This window comes from Acanthochromis polyacanthus, chromosome 22 (genome assembly GCF_021347895.1).
Source record: "Acanthochromis polyacanthus isolate Apoly-LR-REF ecotype Palm Island chromosome 22, KAUST_Apoly_ChrSc, whole genome shotgun sequence".
NCBI classification, from domain to species: domain Eukaryota; kingdom Metazoa; phylum Chordata; class Actinopteri; family Pomacentridae; genus Acanthochromis; species Acanthochromis polyacanthus.
This window is the reverse complement of record NC_067134.1, coordinates 25,774,486-25,800,504: the sequence shown is the minus strand read 5'-3', so window position 1 is coordinate 25,800,504 and position 26,019 is coordinate 25,774,486. Positions and strand designations below refer to the sequence as shown.

The window sequence follows — 26,019 nt, the reverse complement described above, 5'->3', positions numbered from 1 at the left end:
TTCTTCCCTCCTCTATCTGACGCAGATTCGTGGGCCGTATCAGCATCTACATGGACAATGAGCCAGTAGCCAGGTAATCAAAATCCCAAACGTGCCTTTTTATTTTAACAGGAAAGCCCATTTAACCCCCGAAACTGTGTCGCCTGTTTGCAGACCTTTGGGATCGGAGAACCTGCTTCTCCGAGGAGCCACGCTCAAGAACACCGAATATATCTTTGGTAATTTTGCACCAGATAGACTGATAAATGTTGGACATCACCAGCTACCTCTGTGTGTTTACATGGCAGAGAAAACTGCTGGACCAACTACTCTTTTTCTCGCTTTAGCTGTTGCCATCTACACTGGCATGGAAACCAAGATGGCGCTCAACTACCAGTCCAAGTCTCAGAAAAGATCTGCAGTGGAAAAGTAAGATGCTTCCCTCCTTTTGTTTTATGCTGTGAATTGTTTCTAAAAAGAGCCCGTTAGCGGCGTTTGACATCCTTATGCAAGCTTGGCAGCATCCTCTTTTCTCACTTAACACCAGCTTAGATAATCATTGATATTTTTTGCTCGTCCTTCGATCCATCTGCTCACTTTTCACGTCTTCATTTATTCACCGACTGAGGGTCTGAGGCTCTCGCTGCACTGAGTGGATCAGTTTTCTCTCCATCTGGCATTGACGGAGTCTTGCATCCAGATGGCTTGTCGAAATGACTGACTGTAGGTGGATTACATTTACACTGGGTTACTGTGTCCGCCTCATTAACTCACTGGATTTGCATTTGTCCTCCTTTTACCAGAATCGACTTGGCTGAGAGTGAATGTCTTATCTGCTGCCTTCTTTTTCAAAACAGTGTGTTGCTTTCCGAACTGCAATTTGAAAAATGTCTATCAGCGTTTCCCGAAAACTAAGGCGACATTCTGAGGTGTCTCGATTCGTCCATAACCCTCTGCAGGTCGATGAATGCCTACCTGGTGGTCTACCTGTGCATCCTCATCAGCAAAGCCGTCATCAACACGGTGCTGAAGTACGCGTGGCAGGCCGACCCCAACAGAGACGAGCCCTGGTACAACGAGAGGACGGAAGTGGAGAGGCAGAGACACGTCGTGAGTCTTCGTTTCGTTCCTTAAATCTACGAAGGGCAAACATTTCTGCATCCTTTTCTTACCTTCTCGTCCTCTTCCTCTGCAGCTGATCAGGGCTTTCACGGACTTCTTGGCCTTCATGGTTCTTTTCAACTACATCATTCCCGTCTCGATGTACGTCACCGTGGAGATGCAGAAGTTCCTGGGCTCCTACTTCATCATGTGGGACGACGAGATGTTTGACGAGGAGCTGGGGGAGAGAGCTGTGGTCAACACGTCAGACCTGAACGAGGAGCTGGGACAGGTAGAAAAATACAATCTGCTCTGGTTACAGCCGTGTAAAAACAAACATATTTATGTTGCCGTAAATCTGCTCTCCTTCCAGGTGGAGTATGTGTTTACAGACAAGACGGGGACTCTGACAGAGAACAACATGGAGTTCATAGAGTGTTGTGTGGACGGCCACGTTTATGTACCGCATGCTATCTGTAACGGTCAGGTGAGAGCCCAGCATGCTGAAATGACAGAAGAATATGGCTAAGATCCGATGACAAAACAAATAAACAGCTTGTCAACACACTTATGTGTTACCATTTTTGCCAGATTTAAAACGTATTGTAATATATATCCCATAGACGTCAAAGTACCTCTATTATATATTGACCTGGACAATTTTGTAGCTGCCATTCAAAGTAATGAAAAGAAGTGTTGGGTCAATACATATCATTTATAAATTAAAAACCGAGACACAAAATGACAAAACCGAGACACAAAGTGACAAAACGAGACAGAAAATGACAAAAGCTTGACACAAAGTGAAAAAGACGAGACACGAAGCGACAAAAATGAGACACAAAATGACAAAAACAAGATATAAACGACAACAACGAGACACAAAATGACAAAAACAAGATATAAACGACAAAAATGAGACAGAAAATGACAAAAACAAGATATAAACGACAACAACGAGACACAAAATGACAAAAACAAGATATAAACGACAAAAATGAGACAGAAAATGACAAAAACGAGGCACAAAGTGACAAAACAAGACACAAAATGACAAGAACAAGACAGAAAGTGACAAGCGAGACACAAAATGACAAAACTATTTTTGAATCAGCTCATTTTATTATTGTTTAGGTAATTAGAAAGTGATTGTTATTAAATTGGGATGACTCTTTAGTTGACATTTTGGTGATATCCAGTCATTTTTTTATTAATAAATGATTGTTTCCATAATAAATAATGATGGAATTTGTAAAGACATGATCATAATAAACATAAAAACATTATTTTTCTACTTTTAATAAAGCGAATACAAGATATATCCAATGTGCTTGACCCCGACAAGTTCAATTTCAACAAGTGTTTTGTCAGTTTGGATCATTTCTCATCATTTTGGATCATTTCTGTGTCTTTGGGATCATTTTTGGGTCATTTATGTCAAATTTTATGTCATTCTGGACTAATTTTCTGTAATTATGGATCATTTTCAAGTCATTTTTGAGTTTTTGTGATAATTTTTGAGTCATTTAGGGCGATGTTCATGTCTTTCTGGACTAATTTTCCGTAATTATGGATAATTTTCACGTCACTCTGGACGGGTCAGTGCAAAATTGTGGGTTTTTTTGTGACGTGATTGACAGGTATCATAGTTGACATTTTAGGGAAGCCAAGTCATTTTTTATTAACAAAAGACTTTATTTCAAAAGTCCCTCAATTATAAATATAGACCCATGTACAGTATGTTGCTTATATTTGGCTTCTCTTACATTTCCTGATCAGCTGATTAATTTAACGCCAGAATCCATATCCTCACATCAAGGCTTTATGTTCATCACCAGAGATGTCATTTTTGCTTTGTTAAGACCGGCAGAATTTTTGCATTTGACGTGTGTTGTCGGTAGGTGATGCCTGGTGCCGCCGGTATGGACATGATCGACACATCGCCCGGCCCCAAAGCGAGAGTGAGCGTCGCCACACGTTAAATGTCTGTACGTGTTCGTGTTTATGATCATACGTGGAGGTAACACGGTGCTGCTCGTCCACCACAGGAGCACGAGGAGCTGTTTTTCCGGGCGCTGTGCTTGTGCCACACGGTGCAGGTGAAGGAGGAGGAGACGGTGGACGGGATCAAACACGGCATCCACCAGGGAAAGTCCACTTCCTTCTACATCTCGTCTTCTCCGGACGAGGTGGCGCTGGTGGAGGGCATGAAGAGGTGGAGCACACGCACACAACGCTGGCTGTAATCACAAGAGCATTCAGAGGAATTTAGTTTCCCTCTCTTTTTTTTGACACGTTTGCTCCATTTGTTGCTTTGTGCTGCAGGCTCGGTTTCACCTATCTGAGACTCAAGGACAGTCAGATGGAAATCTTAAATAGGGAGGATGAGATTGAGAGGTGAGTGAGTCCAACAAACAATGTCATTAATATCTTTAACCCTTTAGGGATCATTTTCTAGTATATGAAGATATATTTCTTTTTCTTTAACACACATTTCTGAGTGGATTATATTCTGAGTTGCACGTGCATCTCATCACAACCACATCAAAGGGAACGGCTTATTAACCCTCCTGTTGTCCTCATTTACGGACACCAAAGAATATTGTTTCCTTGTCTGAAAAAAATACAAAAATTCAGCAAAAAAGTTTCCCAAATTTCAGAAAAATAGCAAAACTTTCAGAAAGAAAACTCCAATAATTCCTTAAAAGTTTCCCTTAAATGTTTTTTTTAAATCCCCCAAATTTGGCAAGAAAATTATTATAAATATTTTCAAAAAATGAGCAAAAATCTTCAAAAAAATCCTAAAAATATCTGAAGTGATTACATATATATAAGTAAAACCTTTAATATTTTCTTTAAGAACATTCACAAAAAAAAAATCAACCAAAATCTAACGAAATTCGCTGGATTTTGGTTGATTTTTATGTGAATGTTCTTAAGAAAAATGTTTAACACTTCTTTTTTTTTTCACCAAAAAATGGTCAAAAATCTCCCAAAAATGTTGACAATGTGGACATCAGAAGTTTCACTGTGAAAATACGTATTTTTTTTTCCACATATTTAAACTTTAAACCCGCAGGACAACACAAGGGTTAACAGTGTAAACAAGAAGCTTTCAGGCCATGAGTGTAAATTTAGAACAGTGATGATAAAAGATGGTTGTTTTTGAAAGTTTTCTACAATCTACAGCCATGGAAAAAAATAGCAGACCACCTTTCTTCAATTTCTTGTACCACTACAGGTATATTACCTATAGAAAACAATGAACACGACAAAAAAAATCAGCTGATTCCATAATACTTTGTCCTATTTGACATGCTTAAGCTTCATTGTATTGCATTTTGTATGAAGGTATAACAGCGGGGTATTTTCTAATTTTTGTTTCCCCTCATTTTTTTTTTTTTTAATCAGGTTTGAGCTGTTGGAGGTTTTGACATTTGACTCGGTCAGACGGAGGATGAGCGTCATCGTCAGGGCAAACACAGGTAGAATTGCGTACACACGTGCGGGTATTTCGTGTGTTTTTCCTCTAACGGTTTTGTCCCGTTTGTGTGCGCAGGTGAGCTGTACCTGTTCTGTAAAGGGGCAGACTCCTCCATCTTCCCCAGGGTCGTCTCAGGCAAGGTGGACCAGATCAGAGCCCGAGTGGAGCACAATGCAGTGGTGAGACAGATAAAAAAAAAACACACAACCTTTCCCGCTGTCCGATAGACGCATACATTTAACTGGCAGTCTTTTTCACTTGGGGCATTTCTGAAAGTTTCAAAGGTTATACGACTTCCAGAGCTGCAGTGCATGACCCGCGGTTTCCATGGCGACCACCGCAAGTCAGTCATTAGAGCGCGGCCCGCTTCCATCAGATAGCCGTGCTGTATTTGTCCATAAAGGGTCCACTGTGGAAATATCCCTGAGCAGTTAAATTTTTATTGTTATTGCATTGATATATACGTCATGATTTATTCAGCCCAGTCCTGCATCTGTGGGACACTAAACAAAAAGCCACAAGATGCGCTCTGATGGACTGTTTGTCAATATGTTGCAGTCCTTAAACGCCCACGTTAGATTGTCCAAAATACTCGTGCGGAATGACAGAAATAGTAGATAATAGATGTAGGCAGCGTAAAGGGAAGAGTGCATAATAAAGCAATTTACTGCAAACCTTCATTGCATAATGTGCATAAAGTGAAAATATTGAGTTTAGTTCATCAGATTAAAGCTATTTGAGAGAGATATTTTAAGCTCAGTTTGCCATTAACGTGAACTTAAAGTGCAAGCGAAAACCAGGTCAGTAGGAGCTCGCTTGCAGAGAAATCAAAGGTTTCAATGGGAATGGAAAGCTATGTGGTGGGTGTTGGACTAGTGAGGTTGAACTAGAAAGGCCAACTTGTGCCCACACACATGCAGAGAACTGATTCAAACAATTACCTTTGCTTTCACAGTTTGTTTAGAGCCATGCAAAAACAATGAAAGAGAGCCGGGGTGTCAAATACGCAGTCCGTGGTTTTGTCATTTTCTGCCTGATTTTGTCACTCTGTGCCTTGTTTTTGTCATTTTGAGTCTCATTTATGTCATTTCATATCTCATTTTTGCCATTTTGTGTCTCGTTTTTGTCACTTTGTATCTCGTTTTTGTCACTTTGTGTCTCGTTTTTGTCATTTTGTGTCTCGGTTTTGTCATTTTGTGTCTCGGTTTTGTCACTTTGTGTCTCGGTTTTGTCACTTTGTGTCTCGGTTTTGTCACTTTGTGTCTCGGTTTTGTCATTTTGTTTCTCGGTTTTGTCACTTTGTGTCTCGGTTTTGTCATTTTGTGTCTCGGTTTTGTCATTTTGTTTCTCGGTTTTGTCACTTTGTGTCTCGGTTTTGTCACTTTGTGTCTCGGTTTTGTCATTTTGTGTCTCGGTTTTGTCATTTTGTTTCTCGGTTTTGTCACTTCGTGTCTCGGTTTTGTCACTTTGTGTCTCGGTTTTGTCATTTTGTGTCTCGGTTTTGTCATTTTGTTTCTCGGTTTTGTCACTTCGTGTCTCGGTTTTGTCATTTTGTGTCTCGGTTTTGTCATTTTGTGTCTCGGTTTTGTCATTTTGTGTCTCGGTTTTGTCACTTTGTGTCTCGGTTTTGTCATTTTGTGTCTCGATTTTGTCACTTTGTGTCGCGATTTTGTCATTTTGTGTCTCGGTTTTGTCACTTTGTGTCTCGGTTTTGTCACTTTGTGTCTCGGTTTTGTCACTTTGTTTCTCGGTTTTGTCATTTCGTGTCTCGGTTTTGTCATTTCGTGTCTCGGTTTTGTCATTTTGTTTCTCGGTTTTGTCATTTTGTGTCTCGGTTTTGTCATTTTGTGTCTCGTTTTTGTCACTTTGTGTCTCGGTTTTGTCACTTTGTGTCTCGGTTTTGTCACTTTGTGTCTCGGTTTTGTCACTTTGTGTCTCGGTTTTGTCATTTTGTGTCTCGGTTTTGTCATTTTGTGTCTCGGTTTTGTCACTTTGTGTCTCGGTTTTGTCACTTTGTGTCTCGGTTTTGTCATTTTGTGTCTCGGTTTTGTCATTTTGTTTCTCGGTTTTGTCACTTTGTGTCTCGATTTTGTCATTTTGTTTCTCGGTTTTGTCACTTTGTGTCTCGGTTTTGTCATTTTGTGTCTCGGTTTTGTCATTTTGTTTCTCGGTTTTGTCACTTCGTGTCTCGATTTTGTCATTTTGTTTCTCGGTTTTGTCATTTCGTGTCTCGGTTTTGTCACTTTGTGTCTCGGTTTTGTCACTTTGTGTCTCGGTTTTGTCACTTTGTGTCTCGGTTTTGTCACTTTGTGTCTCGGTTTTGTCATTTTGTGTCTCGGTTTTGTCATTTTGTTTCTCGGTTTTGTCACTTTGTGTCTCGATTTTGTCATTTTGTTTCTCGGTTTTGTCACTTTGTGTCTCGGTTTTGTCATTTTGTGTCTCGGTTTTGTCATTTTGTTTCTCGGTTTTGTCACTTTGTGTCTCGGTTTTGTCACTTTGTGTCTCGGTTTTGTCATTTTGTGTCTCGATTTTGTCACTTTGTGTCGCGATTTTGTCATTTTGTGTCTCGGTTTTGTCACTTTGTGTCTCGGTTTTGTCACTTTGTGTCTCGGTTTTGTCACTTTGTGTCTCGGTTTTGTCACTTTGTGTCTCGGTTTTGTCACTTTGTGTCTCGGTTTTGTCACTTTGTGTCTCGGTTTTGTCATTTTGTGTCTCGGTTTTGTCACTTTGTGTCTCGGTTTTGTCACTTTGTGTCTCGGTTTTGTCATTTTGTGTCTCGGTTTTGTCATTTTGTTTCTCGGTTTTGTCACTTTGTGTCTCGATTTTGTCATTTTGTTTCTCGGTTTTGTCACTTTGTGTCTCGGTTTTGTCATTTTGTGTCTCGGTTTTGTCATTTTGTTTCTCGGTTTTGTCACTTCGTGTCTCGATTTTGTCATTTTGTTTCTCGGTTTTGTCATTTCGTGTCTCGGTTTTGTCACTTTGTGTCTCGGTTTTGTCACTTTGTGTCTCGGTTTTGTCACTTTGTGTCTCGGTTTTGTCACTTTGTGTCTCGGTTTTGTCATTTTGTTTCTCGGTTTTGTCACTTTGTGTCTCGATTTTGTCATTTTGTTTCTCGGTTTTGTCACTTTGTGTCTCGGTTTTGTCATTTTGTGTCTCGGTTTTGTCATTTTGTTTCTCGGTTTTGTCACTTCGTGTCTCGATTTTGTCATTTTGTTTCTCGGTTTTGTCACTTCGTGTCTCGGTTTTGTCATTTTGTGTCTCGGTTTTGTCATTTTGTGTCTCGGTTTTGTCATTTTGTTTCTCGGTTTTGTCACTTCGTGTCTCGATTTTGTCACTTTGTGTCGCGATTTTGTCATTTTGTGTCTCGGTTTTGTCACTTTGTGTCTCGGTTTTGTCACTTTGTGTCTCGGTTTTGTCACTTTGTGTCTCGGTTTTGTCATTTTGTGTCTCGGTTTTGTCATTTTGTTTCTCGGTTTTGTCATTTGTGTCTCGGTTTTGTCACTTTGTGTCTCGGTTTTGTCACTTTGTGTCTCAGTTTTGTCACTTTGTGTCTCGGTTTTGTCATTTTGTGTCTCGGTTTTGTCATTTTGTTTCTCGGTTTTGTCATTTTGTGTCTCGGTTTTGTCATTTTGTTTCTCGGTTTTTGTCATTTTGTTTCTCGGTTTTGTCACTTCGTGTCTCGGTTTTGTCATTTTGTTTCTCGGTTTTGTCATTTTGTGTCCCATTTTTGTCGCTTCGTGTCTCGTCTTTTTCACTTTGTAATATTTTGTCTTTTTTTTTTTTTACTTTTGTCATTTTGATCATAAAGTAAAACACTATATCAGTCAGTTCCAGTCACCTGTGACTAAATGTTTTGTGTCTTTGTAGAAACTCTGATCTGGAAGTTGTAATGTGTAAATGATAAACTGAGGCTGAATGTCGTTGAAATTGAAGAAATTTCAGGATGTTCAAAATGTTTTTTGAAAAGATAATTCCTTAAATGTGAACATTTTTCCACTGAAACAAAGGAAAAATCAGGAATCGTGGTTATTTATAGATCATTATGCTGTGGTTTTGCTGGTCCGGCCAGCTGAAGATCAAATTGGGCTGAATGTGGAACCTGAACTAAAATGAGTTTGACACCCCTGCTGTAGACTATTGTTCCTTCCTAACCTTGTGTAATTTACTCACTGTCTTCCAGGAGGGTCTGAGGACACTTTGTGTTGCCTATCGCCCTTTAAGTCCTGAACAATACCAGGAGGTTTGCCATCTGCTCAGCAGCGCCAAGTTGGCACTGCAGGACCGAGACAAACGGCTGGCTGAGGCTTACGACCTAATCGAGAAAGACCTGATACTGCTGGGAGCCACTGCTGTGGAGGACAGGTGGAGGATCTCTTTTGAAGGACACAGCCTGCTTTTATATACAATATTTTGCACCATGGCTAGTAGCTCCGTTGCATAGACACACATTTTGGTTATTTGTTCCTATTTTTAAGCAGAGTGGTTGCAAATTTCAAATGAAGCACACTTTGGAAAAATCAATTTGTGCACTTTTTTTCCTGTGTGAATGTATAAGTCTCTGCACTCGACACAATTCTGAACACTGCAGTAATTCTCTGCATGCTGCTGCCATGAGAAGTGCTGGCCCACTTCTCAGTGAGTGAGGGCAAGTAGCAGTTCAACCCTCCAATCGCACACGTGCCGCTAAGGCAATTATAGTGCAGGCTTAAAAGGAATTGTTGACCCGCAGGGCATTGCAAGCCAACTCATCCTGCTGGAGGAGAAAATTATCTCAGTTTTGCTGCACTGCATGCTCCTGTTGCTGTGGAATAAAAAGCCAAATAAGAGCAAAACAAGCGATTGCTTCTCATGCAACTAAAACATCCGACCCTTCTCTCTCTCTCTGGTTGTTTGTGGTTCCTACTTTTCTCCTCAACAGGCTGCAGGAAAAAGCAGCAGACACCATCGAGTCCCTCCACAAAGCCGGCATGAAGGTGTGGGTGTTGACAGGAGATAAGATGGAGACGGCGGCCGCGACCTGCTACGCCAGCAAGCTGTTTCGCCGCAACACCCAGATCCTGGAGCTGACGACGAAGCGTACGGAGGAGCAGAGCCTTCACGATGTCCTGTTTGACCTGAGCAGGACGGTCCTTCGGCAGCATGGCGGCATGACTCGGGACACCTTCTCTGGGTGTGTATTTGCGAGAGAGAGAGGGATTATTTTCTTGCTAACACTGGGGCAAACATCTGGCATTTCAAGTTCTAGAAAAGTAAAGCTGTTACACACTTTGAAATGACCAGGAAATTTACATAATTGTCTTTCATGTCTTACAGTAAGATGGAAGTGTGTTGCAGCATCATGAAAAGCTGTCCTGTGTGGCTTTAGTGTGCGATATGTGTTGTGTTTGTTCAGTTTATCAGGCGACTGTACCGACTACGGTCTGATCATCGACGGAGCCACCCTCTCTGCGGTGATGAGGCCTGGCCAGGAGGACTCAAACTCAGGGAATTACAAAGAGATCTTCCTGGAAATCTGCCGCAACTGCAGCGCCGTGCTCTGCTGTCGAATGGCGCCGCTCCAGAAAGCACAGGTGCAAAGAGAGCTGAGGACAAACGAAAAAAACGAGTTGAAACATAATTGCACGGACCGTAGTGATACTTTGTGTTGATACACTAAGCCACAGCAAGGGGTATCAGGTGTATGTTTTTCTTTCTATACTTTTAGATCGTCAAGCTGATCAAAGCGTCCAAGGAGCACCCAATCACGTTGGCGATTGGAGATGGAGCTAATGATGTCAGCATGATCCTGGAGGCTCATGTCGGCATTGGTTAGTGTTTGACAGGAACATCATACGTTTCTGTTCAAACTGGCTTTACAGGAACATTCAGAAATCCAAAACATGTCAGATTTGAAAGGCATTTTACACTGAATTTCCCTCAGGAATATTAAAGTATCTATCTATCTATCTATCTATCTATCTATCTATCCATCTATGCATGCATCCATCCATCTGCAAAATGACAACACAACAACAGTCCTGTGACAATACGTAACTTCCTGTTTGTTAAAAATTATCCAATTTGAAGCTTATAATTGTGACATTTCATCTAAACCTGTTTATTCTATATGCATCATTTCAAGAAGGGCATAATTTAATGAACAGTGAAAGAATTGTAGTCGTTCCTACACCCGATCTCCTGCTGTATGTAGAGGACATCGAAGCCAAGCAAAACCATCGTGATTGGTGTCATGTGACAGATGGGCCAGTTCCTGCTTTATCCTGTGACTGAAAAAATACATAAAAGGATTGTTAACCGTACAAAGTCCTTACCTTGCTATGTTTATTTCAAATCCAGTGTTTTGCAGAAGAGTTTAAACATTAAAAAGCATCATGTTTTCACTTCGATAACAGCTTTCATGTGTTTAACGACTGCAGGTATCATGGGTAAAGAGGGTCGCCAGGCCGTGAGAAACAGCGACTACGCCATCCCAAAGTTCAAACACCTCAAGAAGATGCTGCTAGTCCACGGGCACTATTACTACATACGCATCTCTGAGCTTGTGCAGTACTTCTTCTACAAGGTAGTCTGCCTTTGTTGCGTCTTTATTTTAGCATCGATTTACTTTTGTGCTGTTGTGTTTTGTGAACAGACGCTTCAACGGACAAGCAAATGTTTGACGTCAGTTTAAGCTTCGAATGGGCATAGATCAAAAAGAAGAGCGTCTTCATTTGTTTATTTCCAGTCAGTAAAATGTTCTTGCACAGAAGCAAAGAGGAACTAAATCTGTCAGACTTCTTAATCTCAGCAGGCGTCAGAAACAAAAAGAACTGCTCTCATTAATATGACTTTATTTGCTTTCTTTCCTTCTCTCTCCAGAATGTCTGTTTCATCTTCCCCAGTTCCTCTACCAGTTCTTTTGTGGCTTCTCGCAACAAGTAGGCAGAATAAACTGACAATCCTACATTTTTTATTTACCATAAAGAGGAAAAAACACTAAAGCTGCTCTGTGTCTGAAACCCTAGCCACTGTACGACACGGCATACTTGACTCTCTACAACATCAGCTTCACCTCGCTGCCCATTCTGCTCTACAGTCTAATAGAGCAGCACATTAACATGGACATCCTGAAGAAGGACCCCTCTCTCTACAGGTTAGTATTTGACTGTATGAACAAAAAACCTGCACCCCTTCAGTCAGATCATGTTCAGTTCACCAAGACTCTCCAGAGTCCTAATAGAGTTAGTTCAACTCTCTAATATCATCTTTCTTTAATGGATGTTTCAATGATCCAATCTACAGCCGTAGATAACAATAAGGAACCGGAGATGTTGACCAACCAGCGCCGCATTAATGAATATTTCAATTTCAGACATTCTAATTCGCTTCACTGGAGTCTTTGTGCACCGAGTAATAGAAGATAAAGTATTTTCAAAAGCAAAAGGATGCACCAACTCGATTTAGCTCTAATAAAGTAGATTATTGATTGATTTTACATCTACCCAAAAGAAGACATCTGCTTAATAAATCAGGAAAAGGCCCGAAAAAGGGAGAAACCTCATTTTCAAAGTGAAAAATAGAGGTGTCACGTAATAAGACAAGGCATCACTGTAAGATTCACAAAATTGCATCGTCTTTGTCACAAAAAATTAGACCTGAGGTTTAGGGCTGGCCCAAATAGTGGTTTCTGGTCTCCGGATATTCGGGCCCTATTAAAGATGAATATCCGAATATTCGTTCCGCCCCGTAACATCCTGGCGGTTGCCTGGAAAATCCAGACTGACTTTATTTATGTATTAATATAAATACAAATAAAGGCAGTCTGGCATTGTGATGATAGCAGACGATTTCAAAAAGGAGGGGTTAACGAATGCAGCTTGAACGAGAAAGAACCAATCAGCGTAACACGGATGTGACGCACAAACAAATCGACCTTGAAGTCCATGTAGTCCAAACAACAACGGCATGCAGCCGAGAAAGCGTCGTGGTGAATGATTACTGCCGTTTTTGTCACAAAAATCTGCGAATAAATGGGGTACTCTCAAGTACAACACTTATTTTTGAAAAGGCTACGCAACAAAAGACTCCTTCCGAGCGATTAGCGGTGTTAGGAATAACTTTAAATCGGAGCCAAACCAAGTCGGTGTTTGGTTACGGGAGGTGCGCAGGTGTTTTATGGGTAATCCAGGCACTGAAGATGACGCAGCATTAACTCCCGCCTCCCGTGCTATGATTGGTCGTACCAAACTTTCCCGGGAGGGAAACGCGATTCAATTCGCACAATGCCGAACTGACTCTCCTGTATCTCCTAACATGGAGATAGGAGATTACATGGAGATTCAGTTTGGATTTTCCAAGCTATCCTGGTGGGGGGGCGGAGATGGCCCGAATATTCGGATCCTTCGTCTGGTCTCCCGGACGCAAATTTTGCACACTGCCTTCGTTTTGTCTTCAGTTAAACTGAAGAATTCCCAAACAGTGGAGGTCTTCGGCATCTTGTCTTGCGTTTATGCAACAAAGTGAAGCGTGACGTCAGAGTCGACAGCCACCCGGACATTCAGGTGGTGGTAAGAAACAGCAATGGATGAGCCGAGATGAGCCGAACACGACGGGATGAGCTGATGTGGACCGAAAGGCAAAGGGAAGAGACGAGCTCCAAATATTCGTATTTTCGTCTGGGGGGAGGAGGGGGTGCTCACATAGACATATGTGTATATGTTTATGTGATCACAGGACGGGATTAGCCGATGTGGGCTGAAGGCGGATGGAAGACAGTAACGCTGAATATTCGTTCCCGGTAACGTCTGACCGGGGGGCAGGCTGAGTATTCGGATACCAAAATTAATATCCGGATACCGCCGTAGCAAACAAATATTCAGATATTTGGGCCCAGCCCTACTGAGGTTATGTACTACTTCAGTGTCTAAATTTGCCTACATTACAATCCCAACTCAATCAAATTATAATATCTTGTTGCGTTCTTTTCTGGTAAAGGAGGCAAACAGTGTCTCCCCTAGTATTGATCTATAAATGTTCAATCACTCAAACGGTCATTATGAGCCATTTGTGACGTTCGCTGCGCTTTGTGTTTACCTTCACAGAGATATTGCTAAGAACTCTCTGCTGCGGTGGCCCAGCTTCATCTACTGGACTGTCCTGGGCGTGTATGACGCCATCGTGATGTTCTTCGGTGCTTACTTCCTGTTTGACAACACCACCTTCACCAGCAATGGACAGGTAACAGCCATGTGTCTATGACAGCCTCTTTACTTCAGTCAGTAAGAAGTGTTTAAATTTATTTTTGTTTTGGACAACATTTAAGGCATATATTTCAAATTAGAATAAATGCTCAGTTGATGGCTACTTTTTTTCAACTTTGTATTAAACAGAATTACCTGCACCTCATTTTTTTCAGTAGATCAGCTGATTCAAATGCAGGCCACATATTTCTGCTGCAGTTCTCAGCAAACCACATCTAAGATTTGCTGCTTGTATTATTTTTTTCAGTGTTTTTGGGAGGTTTTCGGTTTAGTTAGAGAGCATAAACTAAAGAAGGTTTGTGGCTCTGATCACAACTTACCTCTAACCTTTTCCATCTTACTTGATGTTTAGTCAATTAAATTTAAAAAATAAATTACTCCCTGATTTGTGTCTTAAATAGATTCATTCAGGCCATCATTTCTTGTATAACAAGGTCATTTGATGTGGCTCAGGCCTGACATGTGGCTTGTTGTTGCACAGGAGGCATCAGTATTTGCTCACAGACCCCTCATATTTGTCAAATTGTGCCATCAGCTGACATTAAAGGTTTACTGTATTCAGTAGCAGGTACCACGCATAAAAATACCAGGCAACACTTCTTAATCTGACAGTTTTCCTCAAAATGCACAATAGTTACTTGATATTTAGTAGAAATCTTCAGGTAATTGCTCTCATTTACTTTGCACAACATGCTTATTTTTTTATATCTGACATCATATCTACTGTACAATTTTTAATTCTACTCCAAAATGAAACATTTGCCGTTCACTTTTACAATAAATGTGTGCATTTCTGCTGGATTTGTCCGTAAAAAGAACCGTGATAAAGTTTAAATTCTGCAGTTCTAACACATAACGTTCATATAGAAATAATGTTCTTCCAATCCCATCCACGACATGACAGCATGGCAGGTTTTCTCCCATCTTCCTCTGTGTTCTCTGTTTGTTTCCTTTGAGTTTTAAGCAGCATTACTCTCCTAGAAATGTTTTTGGATTGCTTTATTTTGATTTTTTGCACCTAATTTATATCCTTTTTTTTTCTTTAGCCACAAAACTGTTGATTTCATTATAATTTTCTTCTGGCCATATCCTCTTCTTCTTCTTCTTCTTCCTATCCTCTTACCTTTGTGTTGCTTTTTCTTTTTGCTGCTCTTTCCTCCTCCCAGCTAATGACAACCAACACACAGATGGTAAGCCTGTCTCTGTCTCTCTGTCATCTCTGCCTAGTTTCACCTTCCAGTTTCATCACACGACCTGAACACACCGCCAATCCCCCGCTCATATGAACGCTTGTTGTCCACACATCACCTGTAGGCTTTTGTGTAGTGGCCTCACCTTTTCCTTCATCCATTCTCACGTGTCCTGATGTTAGCGATCAGAAGCCGTAGTTTTTTGTGTTGTTTGTGTGTGTATAGCAGAAAAACGGTGTGTTTTGACAGAAGATAAATGAAAACAGAGGAACATTTGTGCTCCCCCAGCTCATCACGTGACATTTGAGATGTTTAGCCATCTTTCTAATCTAGTTCTCCTTAGGGCTGGACCCGAATATCCCGAATATCCGAATATTCGTTCGCTACGGCGGTATCCGGATATTAATTTCGGTATCCGAATATTCGGACATTACCGCCCTCGGACGTTACCGGGCGAAGAATATGCAGCGGCAGCGTCACCCCCCCCCCCCCCCCCCCCCAATAATATTTAGGATTATTAGGAGAATAATCCTAAATACTGTCATAAAATATCAAATTATTTAAGTGTAGTTTTGTCGCTGTTTGTGTTGTAAAGCGACACAAAAACATTTCCTTTAGTCTTTCAGTCTTTTTAAGTTTACGTGGCTATTTTTATTTATTATTATTTATTTATAATACTGGATGTTTAGGTGATCAGGAAGCATTTCATCCATCAGTCATCTTATAATCTACCTTTCTCCTAAATGTTGCACCCTGCCATCTGTTTGATTGATTGATTCCTTATTAAATATGTACACTCTTTATCTCTGTGTGCATCATGATAGATTTTCAGGAATTCCTCTATTTATTTGTGCAGATGTAGTAAAGATATTGGAGCATTTTATTATTTTCCAACACAAACTTGTTAGTTAAACGGCTGCTTCAGATTTCAGCTGATTCTGACATTAAACCACAAAAGACAGGACTACAAAATCAAACAAAAAAAAGTTTGTAATCACTAATTTAACATTATTCTAAGTGAAACATATTAGTTAGAATTTGCTTCATTGTAAGAAATGTGTCACTAATGGCAGCTTTTACCTTGTTTTCCCTCTGCAGATGTTTGGAAACTGGACATTTGGGACTCTGGTCTTCACTGTGTTGGTCTTCACTGTTACGTTCAAGGTAACCAAGCATGCCGTCTGCACAACATCTACACAAGCAGAAACATCATTAAAGTGAGTTGTGCATTTTAAAAGCCTTGTCCCTGTCTTGTAGCTGGCTCTCGATACTCATTACTGGACTTGGATCAACCACTTTGTCATCTGGGGTTCACTCATCTTCTTTGTGGTCTTCTCTCTGCTGTGGGGCGGAATCATCTGGTCGGTATCGAAAAATATTTGGATTGTTGGGTCATTCTGATCTAAGTTTCTCTTTTGTGGCCTCCATGCTTCGATCTATTTTGAGTTTAGAGTTGTTCTCCTCTCCTACAGGCCCTTCCTCAACTACCAGAGGATGTACTACGTGTTCATGCAGATGTTGTCCAGCGGCCCCGCCTGGCTCAGTATCATCCTCCTGATAACGGCCAGTCTGCTGCCAGATGTGGTGAAGAAGGTCATCTGGAGGGCGCTGTGGCCCACGACGACTGAACGCATACAGGTGGGTTCACACACGTATGAAATTAAAGAGTTAGCACGACAATATTAACCCTCCTGTTGTCCTCATTTACGAGCACCAAAAAATACTGGAAAAAAAAGATTAAAAAATTCAACAAAAAAATTCCCCAAATGTCTGAAAATTTGCAAACCCTTCAGGAAGAAAATTCCAATAATTCCTTAAAAGTTTCCCTTAAAAGTTTTATTTAAAAAGAAGAAAAACAAGCAAATTTGGCAAGAAAATTCTGGTAAATATTTTCAAAAAATGATTAAAAATCTTCCAAAAATATCCCACAGATATCTTAAGTGATTACATAAATATCAGTAAAACTTCTAATATTTTCTTTTTGTTTTTGGTGGGAAAAAAGAAATATTTAAAAAAAAAAATTCTTTGAGAACATTCACAAAAAGAAAAAAATCAACCAAAACCCAGCGAAAATCGCCAAAAAAAACACCAAAAAATGTTCGAAAATTTCCCAGAAATGTTGAAAAAGTGGACATCAGAAGTTTCACCATGAAAATATATATTTTTTCCACATTTGCAAACGTTAAAACGGGTCAATTTTGACCCACAGGACGGCACGAGGGTTAAAGAAAACCCTAATTTTTTAGTAAATTGTGCACCCTACAATTCCAATAGTGTTTGAACACTCTTCACTTGTAGAATTTTTCAACATAGTTTCACATTTTTCAATTTAGTAAGGAAATTTTGGGATAATTATCAAAGAAGAAAATATTTAAGATGATGGATGAGCACACATCCCATTAACATTTTGTTTTCTGACACACATAAGACATCCCTTCAATTCTTCTTACACAGGCAGAACAGCGCCCTCTGCTTATTGTTAAATTAATTTAGCCGATTTACCTCGAAACAACTAGTGTTTATACAAGCAGTGTTCGACATGTCTAAGTGTCTGACTGATGACTGTGGGTCAGCAGATGTACGCTGGGTTCGGCTACCTCCCTGCTCTGCTGAATGTAAGTTAGTGAGCCTCTCTGTGTGCAGTGCTTCTTTATGATACAAGACAAAAAACTACAATAGATATGTCATTATAGAAGCTAACATTCACAATGTATTATTACTGGAGAATAATGGGAGAAGAGTAGTAAAGACAGAGTAGAAATATGCGTTGACATCTCATAAGCATTGTGTAGAAGACGCATTTTGAATATGTGGTGGTGTGCTGTGAGACACTATGTACTCTTTGTGCAACAAACGTTACTTCCATTTAAGTTTTCCAAGCAGACTCCTGTACAGGAGGAATAAAGGGGAAATAAAAAGATGGAAGAGTCAGAGGGGACAATATTGTTTGCTAATAAAGAGGAGAATAAGAGCATTCTTTAACCCTCGTGTCGTCCTGCGGGTCAAATTTACCCGGTTTAAAGTTTGAAAATATGGGGAAAAAAATATATATTTTCACAGTGAAACTTCTGATGTCCACATTTTCAAGAAATTTTTGAACATTTTTTGGTGGAAAAAAAGAAAATATTAGAAGTTTTCCTGATATATATTTAATCACTTTAGATATTTTGATTTTTTTTTTTGGAAGATTTTTACTAAATTTAAAAAATATGTATTTGCAAGAATTTTCCTTCCAAATTTGTTTATTTTGTTGTTGTTTTTTTAATAAAAAATTTCAAGGGAAACTTTTAAGGAATTATTGGAATTTCCTTCCTAAAGGTTTTTGCAAATTTTCAGAAATTTTAGGAATTTTTTTGCAGAATTTTTTTATTTTTTTTCAGACAAGGAAACAATATTTTTTGGTGCCCATAAATGAGGACAACAGGAGGGTTAAATGAATGCACTAATCTGACCTCTGCGACACTGTGCAGGAGCAGGACTAATCATAGAAATAACTTTTGATTAAAAAGCTGAACCAGTTCAGGAGCAGACCTGCATGAGGCGTTTAGTAAAAATGGGAATAACTGGCTTTTTCTGATAAACAGACCAGACTTCTGGGCTGCAGAATGATATTATTAGATGTGTAAACAGTGACAGGTGGCTCAGAAATAATAGCAGTCAGAAGGCATTTATGAGCAGAGGATTCAGTACTCAGACCACAAAACAGACATTGTGATATTATGCGCATAAACTGTAATTATCAAAAGCTTTCCACCCCTTTAACCCTTAAATGCACGAGTGATTGGACCCTACACCCTTCCATCAGTGACGCTTATGAGAATCAATCTGCTTTTACGTCATTTTGGTTAAGAATAATAATTTGCATTATGTTTTTGTCCACACAAGAATTATTTCACATTTGAAATATGTTTATTTTTTACTTTATAGCACATTTTGATGATTGAAAAAGAAGAATATTACACAGAGCAGCAATAGAAGAATGTCAACATCCATTTTATTGACATATTTCCACTCTTTTCCTCCAAATTTGTGCACTCCATCCCTTCATGTATGATATTATCAGTGATAAAAAGCTTGGGGTAGCGATACAAACATTACAATTCCTTTAGAAATATAAAAGGCAACTTAAAAATTTAAGTAGAAAGATCTCAAAAACATGTTTTCATTTCAAAGATAATGCAAGAAAACGACCTCACAGTGTCCTTTTTGACCCACTTGTGCATCTACGGGTTAAATGTGTTTGCTTTCTATCTCCTACAGATACAATCACTTTTCCATATTTCTCCCTCCATGTCCCTAAACTGCTCCTTTTTCCATAACTTCAACGATATCTGTTCGTGTAGAGCTAAAAACCAACCTCCTGAAACCCCTAGTAACGTCTGTAATCCTTTCCAACAGAACCGATCTGCTCATTTCTCTTTTATTATGAAGACTTCTCCTATTGTGTGGTCTCTGTTTGGAGGCCTATCATGAACTTCCTCTTTCTGCTTTCATTCGTAAATAATTCTTTGAAAGATCTCCTTTTGACCTCCTGATTCCTCCTCCTCTCCTTCCTTGCTCCCTCCTCTGGCAGACCAAGCGTCGGTGCCTTTCCTCCGAGCCTTCCACCATCTTTATGCTGTCTCAGACCTCCAGCAGAATGAGTTTCTAACCTCCTGGAGGTGACCCTCTGCCTTTCCTCCTGCCCTCTTTCTCTGTGTTTTCATTTTTTTTGCATGAATTTTCTTCCTAGTCTAAGCGCACGCTTTTGCTTCTACATCTCAGTTTATTGTGACGTGTGGGCTTGATGACATTTTGTTTGAGATATTTGTATTCCTTTATGGTCTGATTATGTGGATTTCATATGTATGTGATAGTCCAGGGGTGTCAAACATGCGGCCCGTGGGCCCAAACCAGCCCTCCAGAGGGTCTAATCTGGCCAAGTGTAAAAATCACATAGAAGACATTAACTGCAAACTGTAAAATAATTTCTAGACTATGGCAAGTTGTTTTGATCATAAATACTAGATCGCTCATTGTTATTTTGTCATTTTGTGTTTTTTTTGTCTTATTTTTGTCATTTTGTGTTCTGCTTTTTTCTGTTTTGCATCGTTTTTGTCCTTTTGTGTTTTTGTCTCGCTTGTGTATTTTTTTTGTCTCGTTTTTGTCGCCTGTCCATTTTTTGTCACTTTGTAACTTTTTTGTCTAAGTTTTTGTCTCTTTTTTGTTTTGTTTTGTGTCATTTGTCTCATTTTTTGTCGTTTTGTGTCTTGTTTTTGTTGCCTGTCCATTTTTTTGTCGCTTTGTAACTTTTTTGTCCAAATTTTTTGTCTCTTTTTTGTGTCATTCGTTTCATTTTGTGTCGTTTTGTGTCTTGTTTTTGTTGCCTGTCCATTTTTTTGTCGCTTTGTAACTTTTTTGTCCAATTTTTTGTCTCTTTTTTGTGTCATTTGTCTCATTTTTTGTCGTTTTGTGTCTTGTTTTTGTTGCCTGTCCATTTTTTGTCGCTTTGTAACTTTTTTGTCCAATTTTTTGTCTCTTTTTTGTGTCATTTGTCTCATTTTTTGTCGCTTTGTGTGTCGTTTTTGTCATTTTGCATCTGATTTTTGTAATAATTTGTCTTGTTTGTGTTGTTTTATTTTGTTTTTTTGCCTGACTTTTGTCATTTTGATCATAAAGTAAAATACTCTATCATTCAGCTCCAGATACCTGTGACTAAATGTTTCAGGTTGTTCGTGATGTTTTGCAAAAAGAAAATTCCTTAAATGTGAACATTTTCAGAAGGTACTTTTTAAACTAAAACAAAGGAGAAATGAGGTTATTATCCTCTGATTTTACTGGTCACTTGACATCAAATTGGGCTGAATGTGGCCTCTGAACTAAAATGAGTTTGACACCCCTGCGATAGACCCTCAACGTGTTTTTCCTTTAATGTTCATGTGTGTTTGCGTGTGTCCACAGCCTGTTAGGGATAAGAAAGGGTTTGAGAGAGCCCTGACCTACCAGAGTTCAGACTCCTTACTAGATGGAGTCGCCGTCACAGAAGCCTAGAGGGCTTCAGCACGGTAAAATAAACCCCCTGCTGCTGTGTGATGATGGGTTTACTTTGCTGCGGTGTGCGGTTTTGATGTTGGGATGTTTTACTTGACTAACGCGTGGGTTGCAGTGTGTCTAGATGAAGGTCCTAAAGGTTTGATGACCCAAGATGTCTCCAGGTTTTGTCCTGTGAGCGACACCTGCTGCTGGTTGGGTGAATCTTTACATGGAGCTTTGGCGCCATCTAGTGGCCGACTCTTTCCTCACAGTGGGATTGGTACCCGTGCATGTTTTGTGACTGTGTTTACATTTGCATGGTGCTGTTAAAGCAAGATTCTGGTTTTAAGGATTTGTTTTAATGTTTTATGTTGCATTGCTTGTGTGACTCAGCAGCGTGGACCGGACATTATCGTCACAGCCGGCCGATTAGATTCAAAGATATCAATGAAATATGTTACAGCTCACCTGTGTGGTGATGCAGACTTTTGTCCTGGTTCAGGTCACTGCCAGAACAGAAGCTCAAGTCAACTCCAAAACATCTGAGCTGTAGCTGAAGAAGAGTCGGTCTGGCTACCCTGTGGAATGAGATTTGGTTTTGGCAAGTAGATTAATGGTCAACATGGCGAGAAGAAATAGACAAATAGTCTAAATCGTTCACTAAAAGCAATAGCTAAGTGGCTGCAGTTGTTAAAACAAATGGATAAATTCTAGAAATATCTAAAAGTAGTATTTTATTGGTTAGTATAGCTTTTTAAAATAATGGAATAACAGTTTAAATTTCTGGCTAGAGGTTGAAATAGCTAAAATTAATGGAAATGACTGATAGTTTACTGGTTTAAATGGCTAAACATGATGTCAAAATGATTCAGATATCTGGAAAAAAAGTTTAATTGTCAAATACATGGCTAAGCAGTGACTAAAAAGTTTGAATAGTTAAAAGTAGTGGATCAAGAGTTTAAATGGTTCGCAAAAGGCATGGCTAAGATTACTGAATTTCCCTTCGGGGATGAATAAAGTGATTCTATTCTAAAAGGCTGGAATTGCTTAATATAAAAAAAAAGAACTTAAAACTTAATTAGGACCAATCAATACTTGATCTTACGGGCTGATTTGGAGACAAAAAATTGGATATATACACCAGTATCTTCATACAGAAATACATATAGTAAGTTAGAGTTTTACTAAAAAGGAGATAATGGTGGGTCATTGCTTATCAACTTTCTGACATCGTATTTCACAAAATAGTTAGCAGCTCACATTGATGACACCACTTGACTCCACACTAATGATACAGACTCTGCTACATGTGCTGCAGACAGTGCAGGCAGTCAGAGCTGCTTTGCTGGACAAACTGTAACACATTTCTAAATTACCCCAACCATCTCTTTCTGAATTATAAAAATAGTTTTCATGTTGGCTTTTTTCAGGAATCTCCTCGACTATTAGTGTGCAAATTGTGATTACATGCTCAAATGTTAAGATTTCAGTTTGTTCGAGCTAAAAGACCCTAAAAGACCAAAAGTCACCTACTGTTTGAATTCTGGCCAGCTGTGACCACAGTGTCACCTCCACCTGCTCTCTGAGGGCCTTTAGCAGAAGTCTACAGTACCATGGTTTCTTCTCTGTGTTTACGCCTTGTTTTTTTTTTTTACCTGTCATCTTCCTCTTTCTTCCCCCTCATCCAGAACGCTGATAAACTCTACAAGGGCCAGCTGTCTGAGTTCACCCCCTTGGCGTCCCTCCACGCTCCACCCAAGACTGGCGGCCGCCGGCGAGGCTCGGAAAACCAAAGGAACAACCCGAACCCTCGAAGGTCTGAAACCCTTACCAAGAAAATCATGTTCACGCGCTGGCAAAGAAAGCCAGACTACTGCACCTTCACCCCTCTCCTCCGATTCGCTGACGGCTCGAGGCAGGGACACGCCTACAGCGGGGCGGGGCCTGAGACCTCAGTCTGATTTATTTATTTCACCTGGTGTTCTTCTGTCCTTTGATCCTGGAGTTGAACCGAACAAAGAAATTGGTGGAAAGCAAAATTGCCCAAAAGAAACAAAACTAGCTGGATTCAAATAACGGACTATGCTGCTCATAGCAGATATTTGGAATCCAGTAAAATGGATTACAGTGAAAGTGACCTTTACAAGTCAGCAGCCAAGTGTGGCGGTTCTGGAAAGGACTCCTGGTTCGCCACAACAACATGCAAAGGGCTCGGTGTAATGATGTCACAACAAACAAACTCAAGAGCTTTGATTTCAAACTGGCCCTTTACATGTGTCTGCAGCTAACGTGTTCTTTAAATCCGAGGATTTCTGAAACTTTATGGTGATGATGATGGAGACTGTACCAGTTTTCTCTGACCAAACCATCCCTCTATCTTTTCTTTTTCCTTCTTCTTTTCTCCTCTGTCTGTTCGGCCTCTCTGCAGGACTAACTGGTGTTGCCTGTGTGCAAACTTGTTGTCCAGAAACACTCCGTAGGACTCTGGGGTCAGATCCTACAGCATGTAAGGAGTGGTGTCGTAGAGCAGAAAAGCCCAAGTGTTGCAGAAAAATAGACCAACTTCAGCTGCACATGGGGCACTTGCGCTTTTAAAACCACACATAGGCAGTGTAGAGTGTTTGCTGGGCTAGATGTGTGTGTCTGTATGCCGATAGCTAGAAGGTTGTGTTAGAGCGTGTGTTGTCATCATCTTTATCTGTAGAGTTGGAGCCATTTTTGTTGTTATTTTGTGATAGATCCAGTAGAAATGTTTCTCAATGCCTTAATGTCACCGTGAATATCCCACATTTACCAAAGAAAAGGCAACAGCTGATGGGTACAGGATACCGTGGGCTTATCTAATTAGAGAAAAGTGCCCACTGCAAGCAAAATAAGGAATGTATTATCATCTTAAAGTAAAGCAGGTACAGAAAAATGCAGCTTTGATTTACAGTTGTGTGCTCTTTTAGCTTGCTTGTGTTCACTTTCATGAAAGCACCTTAAAGATATACCCAGAAATTTTGAGATAATCATGACAAAATATTATTAACTACTCAATGCCTTAAATACATGCAGTTTTTTTTTAAATTTTAGATTATCTCAGTGTTCACAAACCATCTATACTGCACTAGCAAGAAGTCATAGCTGCAATTGCAACCACAAACTGAAGGTTATTCTGTCATAAAGCTCTAGAAAGACTTTAAAAGAGGCATAAATTCTGTCCAAAAGTGGACCTAGGCATGAAGAAAATGAAACAAAATGCCTACAGAAACCGATAACACTATAAACGTCTACTTTTAGCGAAGTTTCAACAGAAAAACAAGTAGGGATATTCACAAAATACCTTCTTTTGAGTTAAATTATTTTACTGTGTAGAAGCTCACCTTAAAGTCTGCACCTTAGAGAGACTTTTTAATGCTCATAAAAGGTTGTTTACAGTAAAAAGAGGGCCCAAATCCCTGAAGAAAAAGCTTGTAGCGGGTCAAAATAAATATATGAGGCTCTTAAAATGTAGAAATATATATATTATATGCTGAAAAAGTGACAAATCAGGTTTTTTAGCATCTCGGAGCTTCGTGCTAACGCTCTTAAAAGCCTCACGATGGCGGAGCAGCAGCCTAATGGGATCGGTTGCCTTGAAAAAAAGGGCCTTCACAGTGCGCTCTGTGAATCCTGTCTGGCTTTTTCAAACACTTATCCTCTCTCTTCCTTTCCTAGCCGTCTCTCTTTTTCTCTCTCCCTCTGCTGAAGCGACGTGGAAGTTTTCCTACCTCTGCGGCATCGTCATCATCATCATCATCACCCTTCTCTCTCTGCATCTTCTCGGCCATCCCTCCATCCATCCATCCTTTGTGAGACAGAGCAGGAATGGTGTTTCAATAGTACTCCTATGAACCAAAGCCTTGTTGCTGCTAGAGATATTTTTAGCTGCTGTACATTAGGTGCCTTGCGCTAGTTTATGGAATCTACCTTTTGTTTCTCCTGTGCTCGCTTTATGGTGAACTATCCTCTTGGAAGGTACAAAGGCTCTGCACATGATGGATGCACCGCTGAGGAGTGATGAGCTGGTGGAAGGGTGAATGTAAAAGGTCCAAAAAGAACTATACACAGTCAGAGAGCAAATGATTTGCACCAAAACACTCACTGACTTATGTTTAATATCTGTTTTTTTTTATTGTTTTTATTCCAGATGTTTTATACATGCCCCTGAAGGCATCCGACTCTGAAATGTTATTTTTACTGTTTTTATTTAGGTACAATGTGTAAAAATTCCTGTTTACTCACTGGAAAGACAGCAGTACCGTGTTGTCGTTACTCTTTATTTTAAGACGCAGAAGACTTGAAGAGCTCCAGCACTGATTGATCGATCAGTGTTACAAACTGGGATATTTGAAAACATATTCTGCGCGTTTCTTTCATTTTAACACCCAAACTTGCTTTTTTTCTCTACTTCAATTTTGTTTTTGGGCGAACCAGATTACAAAACACGTCATCAGTAATCCAGTTCCTGCTTCTATTGTGTGTCTGATTTCAGATTGGGATTTAACAGGAAAGTTCTTGAAGGAACCCAAGCTGTGTGCCAGTATTTCCTACTATGATTGTTAAGGTAGTTGCTCGAGGTACGGACCCATACTTTCCATTTGCCAATCAGATACGCGAGATCTGGTCACGTGACTCCCGGTAGATGCTGGAGGTACGGACCCGTAGCATTGGTGCTACAGGTACGGAACCTAAACCTGACCCTAACACTAACCCTAACCTTAGCTTACCTTTCAACAGTTTGCAGTGGTTAGCAGCTTCTTGACTCGCGAGACTCGCGTACGGGTCCGTATCTGTAGACACTACCGATTGTTAAAGGTAGAGTCAGGCATCCTCAGAGGCGTCATACCCCAAATTCATGAAGGCATCAACACTGAGGCGCTTTTCCACGAGCACCTACTCAACTCGACTCGGTTTAGGTCGTTTTCCATGACGACTGAGCACCACCTCATCGTTGTTGGAGTCACAAAACTCACTGTCCTCCAACATAGTC

General features: G+C 40.0%; 1 protein-coding gene across 1 annotated transcript in view; it reads left to right on the top strand.

The window, feature by feature from the left end:
* The window catches only part of atp11a (ATPase phospholipid transporting 11A), a 62,249-nt gene extending 39,431 nt beyond the window's left edge, over nucleotides 1-22,818 (top strand). Inside the window, 26 exon segments of the mRNA XM_051943067.1 lie at nucleotides 26-73; nucleotides 154-218; nucleotides 327-408; nucleotides 939-1,089; nucleotides 1,175-1,372; nucleotides 1,454-1,567; nucleotides 2,982-3,041; nucleotides 3,129-3,295; nucleotides 3,406-3,477; nucleotides 4,492-4,565; nucleotides 4,640-4,743; nucleotides 8,745-8,926; nucleotides 9,483-9,734; nucleotides 9,957-10,134; nucleotides 10,269-10,371; nucleotides 10,981-11,126; nucleotides 11,423-11,441; nucleotides 11,444-11,481; nucleotides 11,569-11,696; nucleotides 13,645-13,780; nucleotides 14,970-14,993; nucleotides 16,092-16,157; nucleotides 16,251-16,354; nucleotides 16,466-16,631; nucleotides 19,567-19,654; nucleotides 22,694-22,818. Of these exon segments, the coding sequence (XP_051799027.1) occupies nucleotides 26-73; nucleotides 154-218; nucleotides 327-408; nucleotides 939-1,089; nucleotides 1,175-1,372; nucleotides 1,454-1,567; nucleotides 2,982-3,041; nucleotides 3,129-3,295; nucleotides 3,406-3,477; nucleotides 4,492-4,565; nucleotides 4,640-4,743; nucleotides 8,745-8,926; nucleotides 9,483-9,734; nucleotides 9,957-10,134; nucleotides 10,269-10,371; nucleotides 10,981-11,126; nucleotides 11,423-11,441; nucleotides 11,444-11,481; nucleotides 11,569-11,696; nucleotides 13,645-13,780; nucleotides 14,970-14,993; nucleotides 16,092-16,157; nucleotides 16,251-16,354; nucleotides 16,466-16,631; nucleotides 19,567-19,644 (2,755 nt within the window). The 3' untranslated portion in view covers nucleotides 19,645-19,654; nucleotides 22,694-22,818.
* The last annotated feature ends 3,201 nt before the right edge of the window (nucleotides 22,819-26,019 follow it).